The sequence below is a fragment of the Candidozyma haemuli genome, assembly GCF_002926055.2.
Source record: "Candidozyma haemuli strain B11899 chromosome Unknown I_2014730914, whole genome shotgun sequence".
Taxonomy (NCBI): Eukaryota; Fungi; Ascomycota; class Pichiomycetes; order Serinales; family Metschnikowiaceae; genus Candidozyma; species Candidozyma haemuli.
In genome coordinates, this window is record NW_020289909.1 from 609,824 (window position 1) to 635,221 (window position 25,398).

General features: G+C 44.1%; 11 protein-coding genes and 1 non-coding gene across 12 annotated transcripts; 4 read left to right on the forward strand and 8 right to left on the reverse strand. All coding sequences in view use genetic code 12, as the record gives it.

Annotated features, from left to right (window-relative positions):
- Positions 1–844: 844 nt before the first annotated feature.
- Positions 845–2,794, forward strand: PHM5 (endopolyphosphatase; the record flags this gene model as incomplete). The annotated part of the gene is made up of 1 exon (XM_025488780.1): positions 845–2,794. One exon carries the CDS (start codon positions 845–847, stop codon positions 2,792–2,794), a length of 1,950 nt encoding a protein of 649 aa, XP_025343547.1.
- Positions 2,795–2,838: 44 nt separating this feature from the next.
- ARO80 (Aro80p) lies at positions 2,839–5,646 on the reverse strand (the record flags this gene model as incomplete). The annotated part of the gene is made up of 1 exon (XM_025488781.1): positions 2,839–5,646. One exon carries the CDS (start codon positions 5,644–5,646, stop codon positions 2,839–2,841), a length of 2,808 nt encoding a protein of 935 aa, XP_025343548.1.
- Positions 5,647–6,831: 1,185 nt separating this feature from the next.
- CXQ85_005182 (uncharacterized protein) lies at positions 6,832–8,844 on the forward strand (the record flags this gene model as incomplete). The annotated part of the gene is made up of 1 exon (XM_025488782.1): positions 6,832–8,844. One exon carries the CDS (start codon positions 6,832–6,834, stop codon positions 8,842–8,844), a length of 2,013 nt encoding a protein of 670 aa, XP_025343549.1.
- Positions 8,845–9,092: 248 nt separating this feature from the next.
- Positions 9,093–10,250, reverse strand: CDC12 (septin; the record flags this gene model as incomplete). Its single annotated transcript, XM_025488783.1, has 1 exon — positions 9,093–10,250. The coding sequence occupies one exon, from the start codon at positions 10,248–10,250 to the stop codon at positions 9,093–9,095; it is 1,158 nt and encodes a 385-aa protein (XP_025343550.1).
- A 1,048-nt stretch (positions 10,251–11,298) lies between these two features.
- On the reverse strand, positions 11,299–12,072 carry BMH1 (14-3-3 family protein; the record flags this gene model as incomplete). Its single annotated transcript, XM_025488784.1, has 1 exon — positions 11,299–12,072. The coding sequence occupies one exon, from the start codon at positions 12,070–12,072 to the stop codon at positions 11,299–11,301; it is 774 nt and encodes a 257-aa protein (XP_025343551.1).
- A 2,122-nt stretch (positions 12,073–14,194) lies between these two features.
- Positions 14,195–15,898, reverse strand: ARX1 (putative hydrolase; the record flags this gene model as incomplete). The annotated part of the gene is made up of 1 exon (XM_025488785.1): positions 14,195–15,898. One exon carries the CDS (start codon positions 15,896–15,898, stop codon positions 14,195–14,197), a length of 1,704 nt encoding a protein of 567 aa, XP_025343552.1.
- A 432-nt stretch (positions 15,899–16,330) lies between these two features.
- Positions 16,331–16,412, reverse strand: CXQ85_005186. Its single transcript has one exon. It is a non-coding gene; the product is annotated as a tRNA-Ser (tRNA).
- Positions 16,413–17,466: 1,054 nt separating this feature from the next.
- Positions 17,467–18,963, reverse strand: DCR1 (ribonuclease III; the record flags this gene model as incomplete). The annotated part of the gene is made up of 1 exon (XM_025488786.1): positions 17,467–18,963. One exon carries the CDS (start codon positions 18,961–18,963, stop codon positions 17,467–17,469), a length of 1,497 nt encoding a protein of 498 aa, XP_025343553.1.
- A 796-nt stretch (positions 18,964–19,759) lies between these two features.
- On the forward strand, positions 19,760–20,548 carry CXQ85_005188 (mitochondrial 54S ribosomal protein uL10m; the record flags this gene model as incomplete). The annotated part of the gene is made up of 1 exon (XM_025488787.1): positions 19,760–20,548. One exon carries the CDS (start codon positions 19,760–19,762, stop codon positions 20,546–20,548), a length of 789 nt encoding a protein of 262 aa, XP_025343554.1.
- Positions 20,549–21,003: 455 nt separating this feature from the next.
- On the forward strand, positions 21,004–21,915 carry CXQ85_005189 (tRNA (guanine46-N7)-methyltransferase; the record flags this gene model as incomplete). The annotated part of the gene is made up of 1 exon (XM_025488788.1): positions 21,004–21,915. One exon carries the CDS (start codon positions 21,004–21,006, stop codon positions 21,913–21,915), a length of 912 nt encoding a protein of 303 aa, XP_025343555.1.
- A 163-nt stretch (positions 21,916–22,078) lies between these two features.
- On the reverse strand, positions 22,079–23,056 carry CXQ85_005190 (uncharacterized protein; the record flags this gene model as incomplete). The annotated part of the gene is made up of 1 exon (XM_025488789.1): positions 22,079–23,056. The coding sequence occupies one exon, from the start codon at positions 23,054–23,056 to the stop codon at positions 22,079–22,081; it is 978 nt and encodes a 325-aa protein (XP_025343556.1).
- Positions 23,057–24,188: 1,132 nt separating this feature from the next.
- Positions 24,189–25,361, reverse strand: CXQ85_005191 (uncharacterized protein; the record flags this gene model as incomplete). Its single annotated transcript, XM_025488790.1, has 1 exon — positions 24,189–25,361. The coding sequence occupies one exon, from the start codon at positions 25,359–25,361 to the stop codon at positions 24,189–24,191; it is 1,173 nt and encodes a 390-aa protein (XP_025343557.1).
- Between the last annotated feature and the right edge of the window lie 37 nt (positions 25,362–25,398).

A 25,398-nucleotide genomic window follows, 5' to 3' on the forward strand; every position in this document is an offset into this window, starting at 1 on the left:
GCCATTTAAAGATTGAAATAAGAATATGATCATTGGATTTGATCATTGCTTATCAAAAAACGCTATACCTTGGGAACAGACATCGAACCCGCTATATACACGAAATAGAAATGCCATCTATTTAAAAGATCAATGTATCTACTTGTATTTTTCTTCTTCATTAAATTTAAGTCACACCAGGAAATACCTTCAATTTATAATTGACGGTTTATGATGTTGCAAAGCAAAAAAAAAAAAAAAAAAAAAAAAAAAAAAATAAAAGTTGTTATAGTCCATACTATGACGTCATACATCTTCCGGACTTTCACTTGAGATGACATGATAAATGGAACCTCCGGGGATTCCCACTGAATACCATTTCAGTTTCAAGGTTTTCAGGAAACGTAACGCTTCAAAAATGCCACGTCAAAGGTTCACACCAGGGACATCCTTCGGAAAGGTCAGTTCTTCCAATTGGAAACACTGATCGACATAATTGCAACAGTAGAAAGAAAGAATCATAGGCCCAAAGTATAAGCCACGGAAGATGCTTATTCTCTTCTTACAGTAACTAGTGGATTACCCAGGGACAGCTAGCTTGCCTCCACATGTTGTCGGGAATTGGTGTCGGTCTCCTCAATGCTTCAGAAGGCCATAAAATGGCACCAAAACCCACAAATCGACGAGGATAATGCCCGACTAAACAAATACTTAAAGTTTTTATACTTCGACAATTCCCTGCTTCGCTTTTGCAAGATGACACTTGCAATAATCCATAGCAAGTTCACACACGTGACATCCTGCCAAGTGAATCCCGGCTGCAACCAAATCTCATCCCGAAAACCGGCAACTTGGTTTGATTGCAATGGTTTTGGCTCAAGAAAAGACGAAGCGCCTGGTATGGTCTCTAGTGTCCCTATTGTTCCTTGTGACTGTGTTCGTCTCATTCGCTGTCTTAAGTGAACGATTCCCCACATTGTTGCTGTCATCTCGTGTCTCTCCGGTGGAGTACACTCAATTGAAACTTTCAGCAGAAGAGAAAGACGATTTAAAAAGGCTAGGATTAACACCAAAAAATCCAGTTGAAGTAAAAAATCCATTGACAGGGGAAAAAAGAACCATTCATGGCCGATTCCTCCATTTGACCGACTTCCATCCCGACCCATACTACAAACCTGGCCTGTCCATCGAAGATAAATGCCATGGTGGTAAAGGCGAAGCAAGTAAGTATGGTGATGCCATTTTGGGCTGTGACGCTCCATTAGATCTTGTTTTTGACACCATTGATTGGGTTGAGAGCAACTTGAAGGATAAAATCGACTTCATTGTATGGACTGGTGACAACGTTCGTCATGACAATGACAGGGAATATCCTAGATTTGAGACAGACATATTTGAGTCAAACGAAAAAATCTCAAGGATAATGTATGAAAAATTCGATATATTGCCTATTCCCTCACTTGGCAATAACGATGTTTATCCTCATAATTTATTTGCCGAAGGACCTACCCTACAAACTAGAGAATTTTACAAGATTTGGAGACCCTATGTTCCTCAGCCTCAACTTCATTTATTCAACAAAGGAGCTTACTTTTTCCAAGAGGTCATTCCCGGTCAATTGGCAGTGCTTTCTATAAATACCTTGTACTTATACAAGTCTAACCCACTTGTGGATAGCTGCGACAAAAAGAAAGACCCTGGCTATAAGATTTTCAAATGGTTAGGTTATGTTTTGAAGGAAATGAGAAGAAGGAACATGAAGGTGTGGCTCACTGGCCATGTCCCCCCAACACCAAAGAACTATGACATCTCATGCCTTCGTAAATACATTATGTGGGCCCATGAATACAGAGATGTGATTATTGGGGGCTTGTATGGTCATATGAACATTGATCATTTTGTACCCTTGGACTCGAAGATGGCATACGAATCATTTGAGTCTAAATTCAAGGAAATAATGAGACAAGACGATTTCAAAACATTCGAAGAAGATGACGAGGGAGAAGATGTAACACTCGAAAAGTTGTACGAGGCATTCAATTCTTCTATCCAACACGATTCAATTAAAGAAGCCCCAGGAGTTTTTGATTTCTCCAAGGATATCCATGTGGAAGCTGGTGTTCCCAAGGGCAAGGTTGACTACATGAATACGTTTAGAGAAACTATGTATGCTGACATTAAGCGTTCCAAGAAATGCGGAAAGCTCTCAGAAAGGTATTCTGTCGCTCATGTGTCTGCAAGTGTTGTACCGACGTTCAACCCCGGATTAAGAGTTTGGGAGTACAACATTACCGACTTACACAACATCAAAATGAATGATTTTGGTACCTGGGACTCCTTCTTTTCAAGCGTCGATTATTTGCTTGAGAAGGATGACGGGGCAGATTACCACGACTCTTTCGCAACATTTAACGACAAGGTCGACGCCTTCAAGAAAGACAAGACCATCCCACCAAAAATGCCAAAAGACCTTCCTTTGGGACCTGCTTATGATAAGCAGCTCTTTACTCCAGAGCGTTATGTTCAATACTTCCTTGACTTAGAGGGCATCAACGAAGGCAAGAAAAAGTTCGAATATGAACTCGAGTATAGCACTGATAACGATGCTTATAACATGAAAGATCTTACTGTCAATGAATGGCTTCATCTAGGCAGAAGACTAGGAGCTCCGGTGAGACAGAAACGCAAAGGTGCAGACGAAAAAGAAGTAAATAGTCCTAAACTGGGGAAGAAACTAGACGCGCTCTGGAAGCAATTTCTCAAGCATACTTTCATTGATTCAAACTACGAGAATCTTGGGTATGGATTTGAATGAAATCCGGTAACTTGAGGAAGTATACGATTGCCAATAAATGTATTTCACGACGCACTGAAATCAAGACCATCATTGAAGTCAAAATGCTGGTCCTCCAATTGCTGCTCTATGAGCTCCGTCCATGGCCCAACAAAATCAAGACCAACGTCTCGATTATTCATTATCCATTCCATAAGCTCACTGTCGGCCAAGTAATTTAGACCGGTACTGCTAGTCTGGGCATCTGTAGTGGAGCCGGCCAGCCCCGTAGGATTGGCCTGGTGAGTATCAGTAATGGCCAGCACTAGAGCCGCGTTTTGTGAATAGCTCTGGGGCTGCAGGCTTTCGGTTTGAGAAGTCGGCACTTGGTTGTCTTTGTTCAATTCGGTCTTTTCCTTTGGGTTCTCCAGCGAATTACTCAATTCGTATTCGTCATCTGCAGTCAGCTGCTTGAGCTTGGATCTCATTTCGGAACATAGATACATCAAGACATTTGAATACCTCGTACAAAGATGAAGCTCGTCAGGCGAACAGTCTCTTAAAGTGATTGCAGCTTTCTGGATACTTTGGACGATAGTGTGAACAGAAATTAAAGAAAGCGAAAGAATCGTAGCGTCAAGATTGTCACTGCTTACTCCATTTACTTCGTCGCCACTTGTGGATGATTTATGAGCTGTGATAGTCAAGTAACACTTAACAATAAAGGCAACGGCACGAACAAGCCTTGTCACCCAACGTACTGGCATGAATCTTAGCATCTTTATCTTGTGAACCCTATGAGCCATGTGTAATATCTCGTTAGCAGCTCCAAAAGCTTGCTCGATGTATTTTGCACTTTTGGAAATTTCATCTAGCTTCAAATTGACCTTTCCAGGAGCAGGACGCGATTCCTTCGGAGTCGGGCTCAATGCAAGTGAAAAGATGTATAGCTTGGCATAGTTATACTCGAAAACAAATGATTCAGCTTGAATGTAGGTGGCAAGTTTTGCAGCAGTTTGATCGTCACATGCGCTAGGGTCATCAATGTTATATTTCCGGAGCCATTTGTTGGATGGAGGTAGCATTAAATGCTTGTACTTTCTTGCCCAATTGTTTACCATTGGACTGATAATATTGAGGATTGCTAAGTTCTGGCGTTGATTTAAGGACCCAAGTGGGGCTTTATACCCATACAAGGACTCGTGGCTTAACGACATAATCTGGAGTAGCTCAATCTGCGCCTTTTGGGGCTCCGTAAATGAAAGGAAATTTTCAGCAGAAATTTTCTTCTGTTCGTCTTCCGTCATGTTGAGGACTTTGTATTCATTGTCTTCTCGAATCTCCATATCATTTTCAGATATTGGCTCATGGTCTAGCTCGACATCAGCGAGAGATGCTCCCAACATACTTCTCCGACTCATGTTCATCACACTATTCATTTCCGCCACATGCGTAGCGAGGAATGTTTTTGAACTCACTTCCATAAATCCAGTGTCTTGAGCAAGACGTACCGCGGAACCAATGAGCATCCAAGCCATTCTATAGGATCGACGCATGGCTCCTAGACCAGCAGGCTCGTCTGATGTTGCAGCAGCCACTGAAGACGCATATGACAAAGGGTTCGACGACATTGCTGTTTCACGAGGATCATCGGCCCTGTTAGCATAGTCTGACCACCTCCAATGTATCGCTCGAGGGTTCCATTCAGTGAATAGCAAAAAGGCAAAAACCGTTCCTATAGAACGAGTACTTGCTTCAGCCCAGACGGTTTGAGAGATGAGCCGTTGCACATAGAGCCACAACCTGTCATGGACGTCAATATTTTTAGGAGTGCCGTCAGCAGTAGTGCCATTCAATGAGTGGTATCTCGATGATATTGTAAGAATAGCACAGAGAAGTATAGGATAACCAGCAAGAATGGAGGGCAGATGCAAAAATTTCGGAATATGAGGATAAAAGGGATGCATTGTGGTGAAAAACATCTTGATCAAATATTGTGCTTCAGAAGCCGTAAGTATACCATCTTCTCCAATGTAAACAATTGAATTGAGATCCAGCGTGCCCCGTGGCCGGACATCAGCTTCCGATTCCGCTGGTGGCATCGTGAAGCGATGTGACTGATCTTCAGGTCGACTAAAGTACGAAGGCCACTGAGCAGCACCCACGTTAGCAGACGCAGATGGAGGGTTCGAAGTCGGGAGGGAAGTTGAACTAGAACGAGCAGGATTAGAAGTTGTGCCATTATCATTTGCTCCCGACCTTCCTGAATTTGATGTCGTCGACGATTTACGCTGGAAAGGAGCCAGCGGCTGTGGTAAACCGGAAGGATCCTTCGGCAGCAGCAGAGAATCAGGGATAGATGATTCAACCGTCCTTGAGAGCTGCGATCTCTCGCTCAGAACTGGAAACTGAGAAGTTTCCTGAATTTGGTTATACATACTTCTCCCATCAATCTTATCTCTCTCATCTGCCGAAGCAATCTTACCCGCTGCATTGGCCAAAAACACAAGAGCTCCCTCCATGGTAGAAAAATGTTTTGGGTTATCAGGTTCAGTCTTAACTGTGCCAGATGAGGAACCCGAGGTATGGCCGGCTATTGCCGGAGTCCCAGGACCAGATGGCAGCGACAGCTTCGGCGACGAACGTCCTCCATGTGTGTCAGAATTTATACTGGTGGACTGCCCTGCTCGTAGTCTCTCCACCGTACGCTTTTTCGAGTCCACAAATACACAATCACGCCGTTCTCTTTCACATCTAGCGCATTTACTGTTTGGCAGCAGAAGGTCGCCCAAGTCACATTTAACCTTCCTCACACGACAGTTGAGACAAGCAACGTATGTCCTCTTGAACTTCTTAGTCGGCGGAGCACCCCCACTATCTTGGAAAGTTGTCATAATGCAAGATAAGCGGGAAGAAATTTCGCTGGGTGATGCTTGTCTCGGTTAATATCTCGGAGTATCAGAGGTTGATAATGAGTGCAGGAAAAACTAATTTGCCGAAGAGGTAGACGGAATTTCTAACCATTCTTATCACCATGTTGGTAAATCAAGATGTTAAAGCGCTTGACATAACAGGCTAGCTGTATTATTAGTTTTGCATCTTATTCATTCATTATTAAACTTTGTAAGTTGTCGATGCTTCCCGGTAGTCTACACAATTCGAGATGGGGAAACAACGAAGTTCAATCCTTACGGATAATTAGAGCAACCTGTAACCAATAAGATAGAGAGAAGAAGAGACGGCAACAGAATTGATGTATGATGTGTTCAAGGTTTATGGCGATATTATTAGAGAGCTGGCGAAATCCGTGCGCTACAAATTTGGCACTCGGTCAGCCAGTTCAACTTGAACTCCTACTTACATGATAGATAAGCAACAATGATCACGAAACCCATGCTTGCAAAATAAGAAAAGCAAACAATTGATCTTCAGACTTCCTTAGAGTTTCAACTACTTTCACTCCACAATGGTTGTATTGTTCATCCAATCGTTTTCGACCTTTGTTCCTTCTCTACCAACAAGCTAGCGGTAAAAAAAAATGTACACAAAAAGACATCGAAGGTGCTTTGCTTCATGGAGTAAAAGACTTACAAAGCTGTGTCACTTGACAAGTTAAACCTACGGATGAACTCCTTATGTTTCACAACGTATAGCTCGACCATAGTTCGATCACAATCTGCCTCACTTAAGCTGAGAAAGACTCTAGCAAACCTTTAACCAAGACATAACACTTAGTGGGTGACGGATAAATTCATCATGTGGTTTATCACTGCCTCCAGATGCGGCTACAGTTACTGTGGGTAATAGGTATGTAGAGAAGGTTATCAGCCGAAGTATATACAGGAACGGTTGCAAAATACCAGGCCCCTATAAAAGAACGTGTTTGTGATTTTGGTCTCATTTTTTCTTTCTCCCTCTTTTCTTCTTCACCATCTCGTTGAAATCATTCTGGAGTTCTTGATATAGGTTCTCGCCGTTATAGTATCACGAATTTCATCACCAGACAACAGAGTAATTGTCCAGTATCTTTCAACACAACCACAAGCGCATCCTTACGCCAAACCCCAGTCACTTAAATCATGGGGTTCAATTTCATTAAAATCATCCCCTCGAGCCTCGAGAAGACCAACCCTCTGGCCTCCATGCAAATGAAGGTCATCGACATCACGAGCGGTGGTTCTGCCGCCAAAGCCTTCGGTTTGAACGTACCGATCAACGCTGAATCATCCCAGTCATGTGGTTCCCCACAGGGCGCCACTTTCAAAGCGTTGCAATTTGTCAATGGAAACAGTGGGGCATCGTTTAAACCTCGCTCCTTTGTCTTGAAGCCTATCGACAACACCACGAAGGCTTTCGAGTTTAAACAAGGCAACCTCAACGCTACGTTTAACCTCAAGTCGTTCAAATTGAAGAAAATGAGCGACGGCTCCCTCCAGTGGAAGCCTTCCTCCGAGGAATCGGGGGCTGCCTCGTCAGAAGAGCTCCATAATGCTCTTTCTACTGGCAACGTTGTTGCCCATCCAGACCTTCGTTCACTGGAAGTCTACGCACTGGTCGGTTGTCGCCCTGTTCCACAATGGGCTGCCGACATCCCTGATATTCACAAGAATATCCCTGATGCAGAGCATCAGACCCTTTTCCAGGCGCTTCGCTTTGCCCAACAGGTCAAGCGGAGTCCTGCTCTTGCTGAACTCGTGAAGGAAGTTGCCTTTACAGAGTTTTTGAATGGCGTCGCCCCCAGCTCAAAAAGCTTGAAAGCTGACAGCGACTTTGCCGCTTCCCCCAGGGAGTTTTTTTCGTCGTACTTCGCCGAATTGTCCGCCGAATACGTTTCTGGGTCGGTGCCAGCTGGTTCTGGCGTTCCCGCTTTCAGACCCCGTACTGCCCTGGTGCACACTTTCGTCCTGCCTGCCTCTGCCGCCGGTGAGCTGGATGACTGTGCTGACAAGCCCAAACTTGGCAAGGGCCAACGCTTTTCTCTTGCATTGAATCGCCTCTCTTCACGTTGGCGTTGTCGTGCTAAGCTCTTCAGGGAGCAATGGCGCGAGGATAGAACCCACAGAGAAGCCGAAAGAGAGGCTAAGAGAAAGATAAAGGTAGAGAGACGCACGCTCGTCTTATTGGAGAAACAGCAGCAATTGGCTCACTTGAGGTCTTGTCGTCAGGAAGCTGCTCATCAAAAGGCCCAGGAGGAATATGACCTGGAACAGGCAGCCATTCAGAGAGACATCGATGCCAAGCTGGCTGCTCAGAGAAGGAAGTTAGAGAACTTGGAGCACCAAGTTCACCTTGCTAAAGCCAACAGGAAGGTTGCCGCTGCCCTTAAGCGGTCTCTGACTGTCGGTGGTAAGACCAAGCCTACGGGTACTACTAACATTGACAAGGCTGCCAAGCCCGAGAAGGTCTCTCCCCAGATCTCCTCAAAGTCCTCCCAGAACACAAGTATCTTTGGTCCTCAAAAGAGCCTGTCGACAACCGGAACTAGCCCTGATGTCCCTTCGGAATCCTCTCACCGTCTCAACAAGTCTGCACCCGTTCCACATGCCCCCTTGATGTTGGTAAATGGTTGCCTCAATCACAGAGAGATAGAAGAGAACCCGTGGAACATCGGCGTCGGCGCCGAAGTACGCAGCATGCTCGGTAAAGAGAGACCTGTTCTCGGACTCTTGTCTGTGCCCAAGCAGAAGTCTGCCGCCCAAATGTCAAAGACCCCCAAGACTGGTACGATCGCTCCCGGTATGAGTTCTTCAAAGTGCACGTTGAAGAGCTTGTCGCTGGCGAAGTCGCTGTCCAAGTCTTTCAAAGTTGGCGACGCACCTTTGGCCCCTACCCTTCCATCTGAGCCCTTGTTCGCTGCCGGTACCCCGGAAGATTCCACCACGGTTCTCCTTAAGCCTGGTCAAAAGTCTCCCGCTGCCGCTCAGCCATCCGCTCCAGTGCCTCCTAAGAGAGTGAAGACACCATTCTGGAAGACAGAGAAGTACATTAACTTCCGCAAGGCATTTAAGAAGGGTGAATTCATGCCCTCCACCGACGAAGTCCTTGCAGGTTTGTCCAAGCTCCGCCCTCTCTCGGCTAGTTCGAAGAGTTAACTCCTCGATTCTCAGAATTGAGTCTTTCGATGTTGGTAATTTATGATATAAATTTGTACACTGTAGTTCTCTTTTCTCCGTGGCTCAATGTTTTTTGAAATGACCTCATAGTTTCTGTCATTAAGGCAGCGCAAAGTAGACTAACGGGCAGTGAGACGTTCGATCATGACCCGTGTATCCTACAAGCCTATTGTCTTGATATTCATTCTTAATATAGATGTTTCCCTAATAGGATCAAAGTTCCAAAGTTACTTTTTCAGCAACTGCAATTTCTTCACCAGTTCTTCCAAACCCTTCAATTTCGCTTGCATCTCCTCCAAATCCTGGTTCAACCTGTTTCTCTCGGTGACAATATTAGTCTCCCATTGTCTAAACCGCTGTTCCTCTGCTTTAACCTGTTCCGTAAAGAACTTCTTCAATGCATCTTCCTCTTCCTTAAACTTAGGGTTGTGCAAACGACGAGGCTTCTTGATAGACGCACTGCCATTCTCGCCCTTCCCCTCTTCGTTTAAGCTGCTCAACTTCAACGAGCGGAAGGTTTCAAAATGAATCTCTTGCGTGGATAATATCAAGTCCAACATATTAGTTCTCAACAATAAGGAACGCAATTTCTTGAAATCGCAATGTCTGTCGTTCTCTACCTCCACGACACCCCATGGATACTTTCTGCCTCTGACAAAATTGCCAGGACTAACCTCAACCTCCTCCTCCGATCCAATAATGGCGAAAGGCATAGCCTCAATGAGCTGCTTAGAGTGCTCTGCACTGGCTGGGTCATCCACATCCATTGGAGGGGTGTATATGTTGATATCCTGAGCCTCAATTACATCTCTTATTCTAGTCTTGAAAGTTTCCAACTCAGATGGGGCTAAGGTATCAGCTTTTGAAATGACAGGGATCAAGTTGACTCGCGTGGACAAGCGCTTCATAATCTCAATGTCCAATGGCTTTAAGGAATGACCAGTTGGGCGGATAAAGTACAAACACGCGTGAACTCTTAAGTCCTTCTTCTCAATACGATGAGGCTGTTTTTCCTGCTTGACATATGTCTCATGTTGGTCGTCGATGAAGTCGATGATTGGGGTCCACGAGTCCAAGTTGTTAACGTTATTACCGAATCCCGGGGTATCGATAATGTTCAAACGAATCTTGAAATTCTTCTCCTCCAAAATAGCACGCACAATGTTGATATCAACGGTTTGGTGAGCGCTGGTGAATTTGTTGTGTCTTTCATTGGGATCGTCATGGTCCTTCAAGGCAGTCTGGAAAAGGGTGTTCACGAAAGTCGTCTTACCCAAACCGGACTCACCAGCCACCATAAGCGTAAAGGTAGCGCCCTGATTAGACACGATCTTGTACCTTTGGTCGGGTAAATTGGAAATTCCCACGGGCTCAGCTACAGGCATTTTGTGGTGAAGCGGAGATTTGTTTGTAGTTTTTGACAACACTGTTTTTCCACTTTTTGTTGATGCACTCCCACGCGTCGCCTGTACACACTCGAGACGAGGGCTGACATATCAAGGGGGCAGTGAACCAGGTGAAAATAGAGGTGGCAGAACAGGTTTCTCCTGTTCTTGTTGCTTGAAATCAATTCAATATATTTTATTACTACTCCTAATAATTGGAAAGTAAATCTGAAAAAATCCAACGCATATTGTGATGCTCGTTCACGCCTCGATTAAGATGCTAATAATAAATTATATATCCCACGCTTGTTCCAGGAAAAGAGCTTCCACTTATCAAATAAGGACTTTTTGCAGTATAGACCAGACAATATAGAATGGAGCTGACTTCTTTTTAGATTTCTTAAGGGAAGGCGCCCTTTAAGTCTCTTATTCACAAATTTTTGCAGCCAACGAAACTAGCCGGCCAAGCATGGCAACGCATTGACACCGATCAAGCCACCCAGCTTAGAACTGACCGATCATTCTAAACCAGAGAATAGCATACCTAGGTGGTGATTTTTTTTCTGTTTAAGGAAAACCAGTCATCTATAATTGTGCTTGTTAATGGTGTTGAAAGAGTGACTGATAAAAGCATATTGGCACATGTTAGATCTTTCATTCAAAGTCTTTTAGCGAATGTAGATCAAAGCTAGTAGATATCAACAATCACTACTACTAACAAGACGCCGCTTTTCGGATAAGGTAGCGTCCTAGTTTAGTTTGCCAACGTAGGATACGATTCTGGTATAAGATTACAAACATCAAAACATTTTTTTTTTTGCTTCATTTATTATTTTAGCATTGGCTCATATTCACAATCCCCATAATAGCTCATTTCTCATTCATTCAAGATATCCGCCTGCTCTCAAACTCGTGAAGCACGTGGGGGAACGGAGGACAAAGTATAAGTTACAAAGATAGAGAATTGAACAAGAACAGGAAAGGAGAATGGTTAAAAAAACTTTGCGGAAATTGGGGTTGATCTTCATGCCTCGTTACAACGAGCTCTCTACTCTTCTTCAGCCTTAGTCTCTGCTGGCTGCTGTTCCTGTTCCTCTGGCTGTGCTGGAGCTTCAGACAAGTCGGTCCACAAAGTCAAGTTGTCTCTCAACAACTGCATGATCAAAGTGGAGTCCTTGTATGAGTCTTCAGAAAGAGTTTCCAAGTCGGCGACGGCATCGTCGAAAGCCTGCTTGGCCAAATGGCAAGCTCTGTCTGGAGAGTTCAAGATCTCGTAGTAAAAGACGGAGAAGTTCAATGCTAAGCCCAATCTGATTGGATGAGTTGGGGGCAACTCAGTGACGGCAACATCAGAAGCGGACTTGTAGGATTCCAAGGACAAATCAGCGGCATCCTTTCTCTTCTCAGAGATGGCGAACTCAGCCAAGTAACGGTGGTAGTCACCCTTCATCTTGTAGTAGAAGACCTTGGACTCACCGGTCTGGGCGGAAGAGATCAAGTGATCGGACAAAACGGACAAAATGTCCTCACAGATCTTAGTCAATTCAGCCTCAATCTTGGAGCGGTAGTCTCTGATCAAAGAAACCTGCTGCTCGTTGCCCTTAACTTCTTCTTTCTGCTCGATGGAGGAAACAATTCTCCAAGAAGCACGGCGGGCACCAATGACGTTCTTGTAGGCGACAGACAAAAGGTTACGCTCCTCAACGGACAATTCCTGACCGGAAGAGGCGACAGCCTTCATGTTTTCAACCATCTCCTCGTAACGTTCGGCCTGTTCAGCCAATTTAGCGAGGTAGACGGAGTCTTCACGGGAGGCGGGCATTTTCAAGGATCAATATTCTAAGGGAGGAGTTAGTAACGAGTTTCCGGACAGACAATCGGCAGAAACGGGGCGTAATGATATTCCAAAGGAAAGGGAATGAACTAGTACAGTAGTGAGCTGATAGGGAGATTGATCAATGGATTGGGGGTGAATTGGGTAGGTTGGTAGGTTTGTTGACAATGAAGAAACAGGTCACCAGAAAAAAATCGACGTGAGAGGTGCGGGCGCTGGTCGTGTCTGGGTGGTGCGGTGTCGGGTGTACGGTTTTTTCCCTCCGTCGTGCGCCTTGTTGCGTGAATTCAACAGCACTGTTCCACACTGAGGAATGCGCCCAGATGGACCTCCGGCGAGCGTCACGGCGAGAGCGCCGCAGAACCTTGGCGAAGGGGTGTCACATATACTGTACCAATGTAGACCGATTTTAGGGCGGACTAAAAAAATAAAATAAAAAAAAAGCGGAGTGGGGGCGCTCGACAATTTTGACCGCCCTTTCTCTTTATTCTTTCTGGCAGGTTAGCGCGAACAAAACAACCGAAAAAGCCAATGCTCAGCCAAGTTAGGCGACGGTAAGCAACAAAGGCGGCCGCCGGTGAACACTTAGCATAAGAGCTTCTTTGGTTTCACAGCTGTTTGCTTTGCACAGCACCCTGTTTCAGAACTCTGTTTTTTGGTAGGTGACATTTGTTGCTTCCTCGGTACTTGCTGACCCGCGTACGTAACATGATGGTTTGGTGCGATATGATGGAGGCCCTTTCACTGTTCAGCAGCCACTGGCGACCTAGTAGACCGGTATTCGCTGATTCTTAGACATTTACTGCCTAACTCTGTTTTCTTCTCACTTGCCAATGCATCTGGTTTCTTACCGCGTTCAGGTCGTCGTTTTGGTGGCGTCGATCACTCACTCGCCTCCGTCAACGTCCGACGTGATACGATAACCAGACTTCAATTCGTTCGTTGAAGGAACATCCGTAGACGAGACTTAATCGTCAGAAAGATATTCCCTCATAAATTTCATCAATTCGACGATTAAGATCACCATAAAGGCTCTCTATACGGCTCGTAATACCAAACGGCAACATGAAGCCATTCGGCGATCACAAGCCATTTGAAAAGCCCAAGAACATTCAGGAGCTGCTCTTTTCACACTAGTCTTTCATTTGCCGTTTCTGACACTTACAATCGATACGTACTCTGTAAAAGTGGAATAAAGAAGGGATCAATTAGTGAGAGTTTGGAAGGTGTTTCTTTTTTCCCACGATTTTTTCCTGTCTTTTGTGAAGGAGGGACAAGGAGCAAAGTGAGGCTAAAAATCTAACTTTGATAGGCGGTAGACCCACAGGCGAGGCGCTCAATCGACACCACAAAACGACTTTTAGAGGGTGCGCCAAATGAAACATTAGAGACAGTTCTGAGATATAAAGCCTTGACGCCATCGATCCTTTGGTCCCCCAGCCAATCAAAAGTTAGCACTTTCTTCTTTGGCTCGTTCATTTCAAGGTCCTGGTTCGAAGCTCCTTAAATTGCCAGTGCGACATTTTTGTTACTCGCGACATTTAGACTTGCTGGCTTGGTCAACTGACTCGGGACCTGCCACCGGAAGGATGAATCTCGAAGAAATATTCTATTTTCGCAAGCCTGTAAATCGATTTTTCTATGGGACGCTTTTATGATTTGGAGCCGAAGATTACGGTAGAAGTCACATTGAAGCCTCGTTCATTGGCTCGTTAAACCTCGCGTATTTTATCAGGATTCCTGTGATCCTGAAATGTGTCTATGTGTATGTGTATGCTTTGACACTCCTGTGTTTCCGCCGGTAGAATTTCTTAATTAGTGCTATTGTTAACCCTATTTGTCTCACTGTACAATCCTTACATGCCATTATGGTTTAGGTGACGGTATAGATTCGACCCTTCTAGGCTTTTCGCAGCCATTTTGGTGTCCCTCTGTGAGTAACAGCCAATCTAAGCCTAATGTGGCAACTGGAAAGTCTTGAAGTAAGGAGAAGAAAAACAGAATATCAAAGCCGACGTGACGAGAACGCATCCTGTCTTTGGGATCAACTAATGGGCACGCAGATTTGCGAGTCTTAGTACATGGCTAATATTTTATTCTATAGTACACTCTAGTCCAACTGCATGGTCTCCTCCAAATGCAAAACTTCCTTGTTCAACTCGTAAGGCTGGATCTCCTTCACCTTGATACCGAATCTGCTATCTTGCATCAACTGGCTCAATGCCTCCACCGTAGGCTGAATGGCACCACCAACCTGGAATTGGGAGTGAACCCAAGACGGCGTGAAAGCTCTGTTACCACCGGTCAAACGCACAACATTATTGCCAGAAGTATTGTTCAAGACGATGGTAGTAGATTCTCTAGCCACAGCATCGGCGTAAGAACCGAACTTCAACAAAGACTTCAACTTAATAGCACTGACACCCAAAGCTGGCAACGGTACTTCCCTACCAGGCAAGGTCAATTTCGTCGCATCAATACCGTGTCTACCGGTCTTGTTATCAGTAGAAAGGATCTTCAGCAAAGGAATGCTTTTCACCCTTTGCACAGGCTTTCCTCTTGCTAAGTATCTGTTCGACAATTCACTGAGACCCAATCTGTGGGTCTTCATTTCCTTCTTGATCTCTTCCAATTGCTTGACAGCATTACCAGACTCATGGTCAATAGGGAATGACTCACAAGTGTGGGTTAGCTTGAAAGGGTAGACTGAGAAGGTGTTATCCACGGTATTGAGCAATTTTCTAGCAGATCTCAACTTTAATTGATGTGTAACTGCAAAATCACGAATGAAAATTGTTTGTTTAGCTAATTCATTTTTGAGATCATCCGCATCCTCCAATGTGATCACACCCTTCTCAAGCTCTCTGACAGAGACCAACTTCAAATCGATGTTGTATACTTCGCCAGCCTCAATCACAAACTCGTCGGTTGGAATAGCCAGCGAAACTTGCGTCGTATGAGATGCATCTTTGCTGTTATCGTGCACAATCAACAGGGAGTCGTTAGTAGACTTCTTCAAAAGTCTAGCTTCTTGGTCGCTTTCGCTCCAAACAACACCCTTGAAATCCCTTTCAGCAACAATACCTTCAGCTTGACCAGCCAAAAATCTTCTAACTCTTCTCACCTTCGAACCAGGTACAACAACACAGCCAAAACTTTCGGCTATGCTGTCGACGAGTTCTCTGATGTGAGCACCGGTGATCACTGAAGTACCGTTCATACCTGGAACAGCAGAAAGTTTCTCAGGAGACAAAGCAAGGCCAAGAAGAGCCACTGTGGCCTCGGTAGCGATATAAGTAGAAACAAGAGCATCGGCCTTAGGACCCAAAAGAGGACCCTCTGGTTTCAACTGGTCCTGGACCATCACTCCTGGAGGATAGATAACCACAGTGTGAGATACCAAAGCAGTGTAACCATCGATATGAGCACCAGTAGAGATAGTGACAGCGTCACCAGCCAGGAAGGTGTAGTGCTGCTTGGTGTCTAGCTCAGGGGAAACATTAGAAACATATTCGTTCACATCAATAGTCACTGGATGAGCCAAACCCTTCTCTCTAACCTTGTCCAGGTTGGTATAAGATTTGGCAAGCAACTTTTGGGTCATGGAATCACCAAGGACACAGAGCTCTTGCAATGAGTACGGCCTCTCAGTCTTACCTAAATGATAAGAGTCGTTGATGAGCTGGATCAAGTACTTGAGGGTAGTCTGGGCAATGTGGCCAGCAGTTCTGTACTTGTCCAAGATTGTGTCTGAAAGGACATTCCTCTCACTGAGAAGGATATTAGCATCGTCCTGGTGAACAGCCAACTGCATTGTGGTGTAGTATTCAGTTGATGGGTTGTAGCTCTAAATTGTAACTTTTTTAGTGCGATGAGATGCCCTACATTTTTCGCACCCAAGGGACCAAGCTAAGCTGGACCAACGATTGATCTGACCCGATATTATGTAAAGAGAATAAAAATAAGAAAGTAAAGCGGTCGTTACGAAATGAAAACAATTATGTTTTTTTTTTTTAATACTTCTTCTTCAAAGCACCACCTATCCTCCTCTCTTACCTGCTGGTATACCTCATGCATCAATTTCCGCAGCCAGACTATGCCCAATGCAAACCGACTACACAGGTCCCGATGGGCGAACTTCAGTTTAAACTTAAAGCACGCTTGGAAGCCACCTTGGAAAGAAACTTCGGAGTCATTAAAAAATTGAAAAAAAGGAAGGATTCGCCATTAAATTATCAAAAAATTTCGACAACTGCAGGACTCGAACCTGCGCGGGCAAAGCCCAAAAGATTTCTAATCTTTCTCCTTAACCACTCGGACAAGTTGCCTTGATACGAAAAAGATAAAAATCCAGTATAACATAATAGCTAAAATATTCAACTGTATTTTTTGATATGTTTGGTCCATCAAAAATATTTTTCAGCATTAAAGAACTTGTTCGGTGGTGCTCAATTTTAGAAAAAAGAAAATTTGCCGTAAGGCGTCCTCTTAATACACAGTTAACAAAAAAAAAAAATTTGAATTTTTTTTTTTTTTTTTGATAGATAACATTGATTTAGGAAAACTATTTAGCTATAAACATAAACAGAAAAAACCCTCCTCAAGTTCCCAATTACACCTTGTGACGTTCGCTCCCCAGAAGCGATATCCAGGGGTAAAAAAATTTGAAGTTAACAAAAAAAAAAAATTGACGGAGTTATCGCCAGAAATATGAGATATCATAACCTTTTCTGCAAAATATTTATAATAAGTTAGCATTGTCTGGCCATTATCAAGTGTAATAACACCAATATATCATTAATGGTTATTTATTATGTTTATTAATGTAGACTTAGCCTTCTGTGGCAGCCCGTGAATCCAGCAAAGAAAAAAAAAAAGGTAAAAAAACAATTCATTTGCTGAAAAAGATGAACTAAATCAGATATCGAGCTTTCTGCTTAATAATAGTAATCGTGCTCAGGATCCAGTAAGCTTCTATTTGCTAGGTAATGAGACAAAAGTCGAAATATTATCCTGAGTGGCCATCAGAGGAAAGTTAAGATCTGGAGCTTCACAGTAGCATTAGATTGTCGGACTAATGTGCTGAGAAGTTTATTTTACAATAAGGCAGGAATGAAACTTTAGGTATTAAGGGAACAAGTAGAGATGGAAGGGCCGTGAGGTCCAAATCCTGATATAACTGATAGTAGGAGTTCCCTTTGACCAAGATAGTTATACTATACATGCAAAGTTATGGATATTGTGACTTACCGTTTTAAACGTCGGACATAATCCTTTTGCAAAAACACTAGCCCTATTATTTGAATGATAGAATAGCTCCCGTAGAAGAGCATTATGCAAGGAGTTGGATGAGGCATTAGAATAGACCACAACCTTCAATTCTTAACTTACCCATCTGATGAATTCGTCGAGTTTGTCTTTGTTTTGTAAGACCACCGTTGCTGCACGACTTTGAGCATTCTTCTTAGACACATCTGACGCCACACTCAATACATGCTCTTTCACCATCAATTGAGCCTTATATCCATCTTCATCTTTTGTGATATCATAGGATGGCACAAGACCGACTTGTTTACCGAAATATGCATAAAGCTCATTCTTAGCGAACTTATTCGGTTGAGTTTCGGCCGTAGCAATCAAGGGGAAGCCAGATGAGTCGAACGATCTATTCTCAAAGCGAACTGCCGTAGTAGAACGCTCACTTTCGGCCCTTTTTCTCGAAAACTTTTCGATAACTTGCTTATTTCCCAACGCAGCCTTTGCGGCTCGAAGCCCAGCATCACGGAAATTAGGCGCCTCTCCTTCCCCTATGACCTCATCATCCATCATGCAATGAACTTTGAATGCAGCGTTGCTATTGTCGTTGTTTCCAGCAGCAACATAACGAGGATGCGAAGAAGCAGACCCAATCAAGGCGTAAAGTTCTGCCTTTGCATTCCGATCGACAGGCAGTTCTTGCTCGAGTTCTTTGCCCATTTTATTTATCATCTTGTTCATAAGAGATGCAAGCCACGCCTCCACTTCTGATAGATCATATCCACGTTCCATCGATAATGCTCCAATATAGGCTTCGAAAATATCAGCATAGACTTTCTGACTGCCTATGCGAAGCTGGTCTTCGTCAATAATACAACGCAACTTACGATGAAAATCGTACGCCTGGGAGAATTCAGCCAACGTTTTGTTACTAACAAGAGTAGATCTCATTCGAGAGAGTTGGCCTTCTTTGGCGTATGGAAACCTCTCGTACAAGATTCTCGTCACGATAGTATTAAGGACCGAGTCACCTAAAAACTCGAGCCTTTCGTTATGCCGACCAATGATTTCCTTGTCGTCTAGGTACGTCTTGTTTGCGGACATTGACTTGTGCTGAAAAACTCGAGCCTTAAGCGTTGGACTTCGAATCTCTGGTAATGGTACAAGCTTCCCTGAGTCTGTCGTGGATTCCTCGACCGGAGGGGCCTCTTTGGGAAGTTCAGCCTCTGAAACCATGCTATTCTCTTTCTTCAGTACATCAATTTCCTCCTTGAGTATCTGATCAAAAATCGGTAAGTTTTGACTATTGTATTTACTCTTGAGGGCAGCCGCCATAAGAACAAGCTTATTAGACTTCAATTGCCCTTGCGTGAAGTCGTCTGAGTTCGCGCCTCTAGCCAATGAATCTAATTCTGCTATCGTAGGCGCCACTTCCAATATTTGTTTGATATTTTTTTGGAGCATTCTACCGCTATGCTCTAGCTTGCTTATTTCAGTATAGCCGAACGATGCTTCTGATGTAGATTTGGACGTTGACGAGTGCTTCCCTTTCTTCCTGGGAGGTTCATCCAGGGCTGCATCAACCAAGGTCCCTAAGAAGTCTTTTAGGCTCTTAGTAGACATCAATGCAAATATATAAAGACGGTCGAACTCCTAGCTGTGGAAGTCTTTTTCCTTGTGGCTCTTTGTTGGAGGAATGCAACTGCTATGATCTCAATGTCTGGGATGAGCATCGATAGTACTATGGTCGCCTGCACTACATTGGGGAAATACACGTGACTACTTCGGAACTACTTCACTTATGCTTTCAAAATTCAGAAAAAAAAGTTCTTTAAGTTCCAGTGTTAGCGAACGTGAAGCTTATCCGTTGTTATTCTTCATTCTTAAGCAGAATTCGTATCATGTTTGATGTATAGGATACTCGAAGTGATCACCTATCATTATATATTTTCGCATTGGGTGCAAAATTCAATGAAATAGGCAGAAGTATAAACCATGGTTGACTATGTATCATTAACTTATAAAGTTATACAAAAAATCTAAAGGAGGCTTACCTCAAGAACTTAATAAAGAAAAACGTTATCGAATATATAGATATATAAAGAAAGGAAAGAGAACCGAGGGGATGCTACTACAGTTCAAATCTAATCAGTCGAGTCCAAGCCATCACTGTTGATGGTTTAAAAAAAGAACAAAAAAAAAAAAAAATAAAAAAAAAAACGATATCTTGCCGAGTATTTTAAAGGCACGGATGGAGCGGAGATACTGTAAAGGTATAAATTACGAAGTAGTAGGGTGGTTCTCTTCAGCACCTCCACCATCTGTAGACAGTCGTGCGTGAACAGAAAAGAGCGTGCTGAAAATCTATCTACTCTTTTCAACGCAAAGCTGCTCCCTCAAATATACCATCAGCTGCATTATGAGGCTTTCTTCCCTTTCTTTCATTGGAGGCCTTCGTCTGGCTCTTCCTAGACTTGCAACGCCTGCGCTGTTTCAACTCCCCATTGCATACAGAGGCTTATCCACATCCTCTAAACTTCTTCAAGTCCAAAATGAAGTTCAAAACGATCCAGATGCCGCTTTCCTCCAAAGGAAAACCACCAAGCATCCTCTTTCAAGAAAAACTTTCTTGATGGACTACTATAAATATTTGAACGATAACAACCAAATCGTGCTTTACTTGCATCACAATAACTTGGTGAAGAATGACACTATTAAAGTCAGATCCGAGTTGAAAAAGTTGGGCGTCAGCATGACGTACTTGAGAAATGCCATTTACAAGGTTTACCTTCGGTCTGCGGAAGAAGAAGATCCTGCTTTGCACAAGAACACCTTGAAAAACAAGAAGGTCGAGCATCCATTGGCCCCTCTTTTGAATGGTCCCAGTGCTATCATCACAATCAAGGAATGTGACCCTCCACTTGTTGAAAAAGTCGTAAAGCTCTTGAAGTCTCAGAACGAGAAGCTTTTCCTACTTGGTGCCAGAATTGAAGGAAACGTCTACAACGTCACAGACGTGGATCAGTTCAAACAGTTACCATCGAAGGAGCAGTTGCAGGGCCAGTTGGCCGGTGTCTTGACCGTTTTGGGTGGTGCTGGTCTTGTGAGAACATTGGAGTCTGCTGGAACCCATTTGTACTTAACTGTGGAACAGAGAAGAAAGGATCTTGATCCAGAGGAGCAAAAGGATGAAGAAAAGAAGGAATAATTTTCTTGCAATGTATATAGCCTAACGCAAGATGAAGGAGATGGACATGTAGATTGTTTGACCTTAAAAGCAGGCGCTGCAGCTATGCCAGAAGAATCAAGTATAACCGTAGTCGTGAAGTCACCAAGTCAAGTAGGCATTATTGGAAATATGCAATGTGCGTATCATTTGTATGTGGTAAACGATTATCTTGGGACAGGCTGATGGAGCGTATTTTGCAACCAATCGTGCGATATGCTTAACAGAAATAAACCGTGAAAAGATTACTAAAGATTGCCTAGAAATTCTGCTTGTATTTATTTCGTTATCATACTTTTTTTTTTTAAAAAAAATAATCTCTATAGAAGTATAGAGCCTGCCTTGCGTCACCAACCCATACTACACTGTGATGCTCATCAGAGCCAGGTGCCGGAAATTTGAAAAAGCTATACTACTCCTACTTATCAAACACCAATATGTCTGCTACAGGCGAACCCTCCGAAAAGGAGAAAAATGCCTTGATACGAGAGCAACAAGAAGCTGAATCGAAAAAGAGAGCATACAGAGAAAAGAAGCAAGAGATAAGGGACATGGCTAAGCAGAACACAAGCCAGGTTAAGTTCGACACTCAAAACCAGCTGCCAGACTACGATGTAGCTGAGATGCCCAGAAAAAGATTCTACAGACAAAGAGCTCACTCTAATCCATTTTCAGATCATAGTTTGGAGTATCCACTGGATCCTGACTCTATGGACTGGGGTAAGTTTTACCCTCATTTCTACGATAATCAAACACAGAAGATGTCCAAGAATGTGGAGATTGCTGACATTGGCTGTGGATACGGTGGTCTTCTTATTACGTTGGCCAAAGAATTTCCAGAAGTCTTGAGTTTGGGTATGGAGATCAGAGTACAGGTGACACAATATGTTGAAGACCGTATCATAGCGTTGAGAGAGAATCACCAGGCAACTAATGAATACCAAAACTGTGCAGTTTTACGTGGAAATGCTATGAAATTTATCCCTAACTTTTTCCACAAGGGTCAGTTGCTGAAGATGTTTTTCTGCTTTCCAGATCCACACTTCAAACAGAGAAAGCACAAGGCCAGAATCATCACGAATACCCTTCTTACTGAGTATGCTTATGTATTGAAGGAGGGAGGCATTGTATATACAATCACGGACGTTAAAGACTTGCATGAATGGATGGTAAAGCACTTAGAAGAGCACCCGATGTTCGAGAGAAAGTCCAAGGAATGGGAAGAACAAGACAAGTGCGCTCAGTTAATGTGGAATTCGACCGAGGAGGGTCAAAAGGTTACGAGGAACCAAGGCGACAAGTTCATCGCATGCTTTGAGAGATTGCCTACACCAGACGACTGTGACTAATTCGATACCCGTGCTAATGCATTCGTATACGACAATAAAATCAGCAATTGCATCCGTCCAGATCAGTGGGACCTGCCAGCGCAAATCATAAATAAACAAATGAGGATAACAATTGCAATGACACGTACATAAAGAAAATTAGTAGGCGGAATAGGAAGCACGCTTACAAAGCCTGCTTAACGCCAGATGGAAGGACCTCAGGGTCCTCAGCGACAACACCACCAGATGGAGCGGAAGATGGAACCGATGGGAAAGAAGAGCCAGTAGCGTGACCAGAAGCAGCGGAACCAGCGCCCTCAAGAGGCTTCTCCACAGCGACTGGCTCGGAGCCAGCACCAGCGTGGTAAGAAGTGTCATCAGAGGAGCCAACAGTGGAACCAGCAGTTCTGGTTGGGAACTTGGACTGGATAAAGTCACCAACTGGGCCAGTCTTCTTAGCCAAGGTGTCCAAGTGAGGAGCAACAGACTTGTGGGCTTGGTCGGTCAATTCAGAGGACTTCTGCTTCAAAAGCTTGGAGTAGTGAGCCACAGCAGCATCAATCTCATCCTTGTTCTGGACGTACAAGTATGGCAAGGAGAAGGCCAAGACAACGGAAACAATGGCAAGGGTGTACAAGGAGAAGAAGGAGGTAACGGTGTACAAAATGTAAGACACACCGGCAGCCTTCAAGGTCAACTCGATATCTTGAGCGTAGATAATACGCTGGATCTTGGACTCGAAAGAAGTAGCAAATCTGCCGACAGCTGGCAACACAGACTCATTGAGGACCTTGGAGTAAGAAGGAACATGGGCAGTGTACTTGGTGACAAAACCCTGGCCGGTAACCAACTTACCAATGTACTCGGCAGCAGCAGACACCAAAAGGGAAAGGTAGGCAACGTAGAAAACGTAGTTGATGACATTGACCTTGAGAAGGACAAGGCCTAGCACGATACCACCAAAGACCTTTCCAGTGGCAACGGGGTCTTTCCAGGTAAGCAAAGCGCAAAGGCCACCAGAACCTGAAGAAGTGTGGCCGTGAGCGCCATGGGAGCCGTGGACACCGGTAGAAGGCTGGGTAGCTTCAGGGACAACGCTGGGAGCAGCTTGGGCGTTGGTAGAGGCGCCGTTGAAGTCAAAGGACTCTTGGGGAACAGACATGGTTTAAACAGACAAGAAGAAAGAAAGGTGGAAAACGAGGGAGAAAAAGCGCAGCAGCCGAGGCAGCGAAATGGAAGCAAGGGGACAGGACGCAAGCGAGACAGGAAATGAGACAGACAAGGGCAACTGGGGGCAATTCTGCAAGAAGGAAAAAAAGGGAGCGGCAAAAAAGGGAAACAAATAATAATAATATTTTGTTATGAACGATTCTTCTAAATAAATCTCGAAAAATCGTTTCATCTTGGACTTTTTCCACTGCCATATCTACAAGTGTTCTCTGGCAATTGCAGTTGCAAATCTCCAAAATGGTGGCTCTTCGCATCCTCGCAGCATGGCAGTTTTGCAGGTTCGCAAATTGTCTGATGGTGGTGTCACAAGACAGTGAGTTTGCTGGCGCGGCGTCAACACAGCGGTTATCTGGTTGCTTGCTGAGGCTGCGGGAACGAAGAAGCAAGGGAAAGAAGAGATGAGAGAGAAGAAAGCACGAAGGGGTTTTTTGCGATGACACAACGGCGAGGAAGGGGGAAGAAGGCTGGAGAAAAGCAGGAGGAAAGTGGCACTGGAAGGGATGGGGGGTTCGAGGGGCTTTAACTGGCTGAGGGTTACTGTATGAAACATGGCCTGGCAGGTGGGTGGAGGATGGAGGGTGAAGGGTGTTGAATAAGGTGGTGGAGGCAGCGTGGTTGCCTGGGACGATAGACGTATAAATGGGACACGGGAATGGATTATTGACAGTTTATAGACTCTACATTTTTGTTTGTTTAAATGGATCTGTTACCTATTGTTAATACCTTAAGGTAGATGGCTGCGAAATGGCTGCAAAATGGTGGCGCTAGGTAACGGCTGCAAGATCATACGGTACATCACCAGACTATAGCGAACAAAGGTGGCAAAAGTAGGGCTCTCTTTAACACGTGTGAGTTGAAAGCTATTGTTTGTATTTCTCCCTTCTAGCTCGATGTTCAACACTGCCTGGAGAAGATGAAGTCGGTCTAGCGGCATACCCTTACCCTCATTCTCTCCACATGTATACCTAACTGTACTCCGTTACACGTCCTTCAACATTCTTGCGTAATCTAAACTTTAAACATGAATGCTTTAAAATGTCTCCTGCCAGGATACTAGTTCTGGATTATAATTTTAGATTGTACGTGGCCTCATTTTGGGCAAGACACCGTTCTGTGGCGATCACCGCCGCTCCATATTCCCTCTCAATCTCTACCCACAGTGCCCCGCTATATCCAATGGCCATTTGTTCATACCAATCTGAAGTGGCTGATAAGAAAAGTATAGAAAGGATCTCCATAGCTTCTTCATGCTCTGCTTTAGAGAGAATAGGCCCACATGTTTGTAGCCTGCCAATGTACTTGGATAGCATATGGCGTAGTCGAGACAAACTTTGAATATATGTTTTGGAGTTTTGTATCTGCCATTGACATTTTTCAATATAACGCTTGTATCCGTAGTCGAACAGATGCCCACCAAGAAAATCGTACCACCAGTGAGAGAAGAGTAGGTGCTCCTCACAGAATCTGCTTACTATTTTGTGCTGAGCAGCCACTGTCTCTTCAAGTCGACGAAAATCTGTTTCTGGCCCTCTCTCGTTTACCGAAACCATTCTCTGAGTTTCAGGTACCTCTTTTATCCACTGGAAGCGGCCTAAACCGGCAAGCGGATCTTTTATATTTCTGAAAGAGTTCTCTTTCTTCTTTGACAAGTCTTTGCCTGCTTTGGTAGCGGTGATACGTACGTCACATGCGCTATTCAAAGGTACATCCCAGGGATTGTTACTTATTATCTCTTCATCTTTAGGTTTCGAAGGATTCACGATTTGAGAAAATTTCACCATAGCCAACCCGGCCTCATACTTCTCCACGGCTTCTTTGCCTCTCTTATTAGAATGAGCAGCTCTTGCCAATTCAAAGATGCCTCGTCCGAAACTTTCAATAACCATGGCAAAGACTTGCTCAAGATGGGAAAGGGTGCTTTCTTGGGTTCCTTCTTTAACTCTTCTGCTTATTCGACTCACAGCTCCGATAATGTCCTCATTGCTAAGTACCACTCTATTGAGAGTTCCACATACTTTCATCTGGTCTGCTTCCCTTGCAGCTTTCTGTCTCGTAACTTCGAAAAGGAACTGATCCACTTTTTTAATGAAAACAGATATATCATAGGGTAACTTCGGATAAGAACAAGGGGCATCGCATGGATGGCTCTCCTTAAGAGAGGCTTCCTCTAAGTATCGAACACTTTTAGCTTGGGCCTCGCAAAAGTCATTGGCGACTTGATAAAAAGGAACATTCATTATAGACTAAGAAGATGGGTATTACAGTTTGCATTTC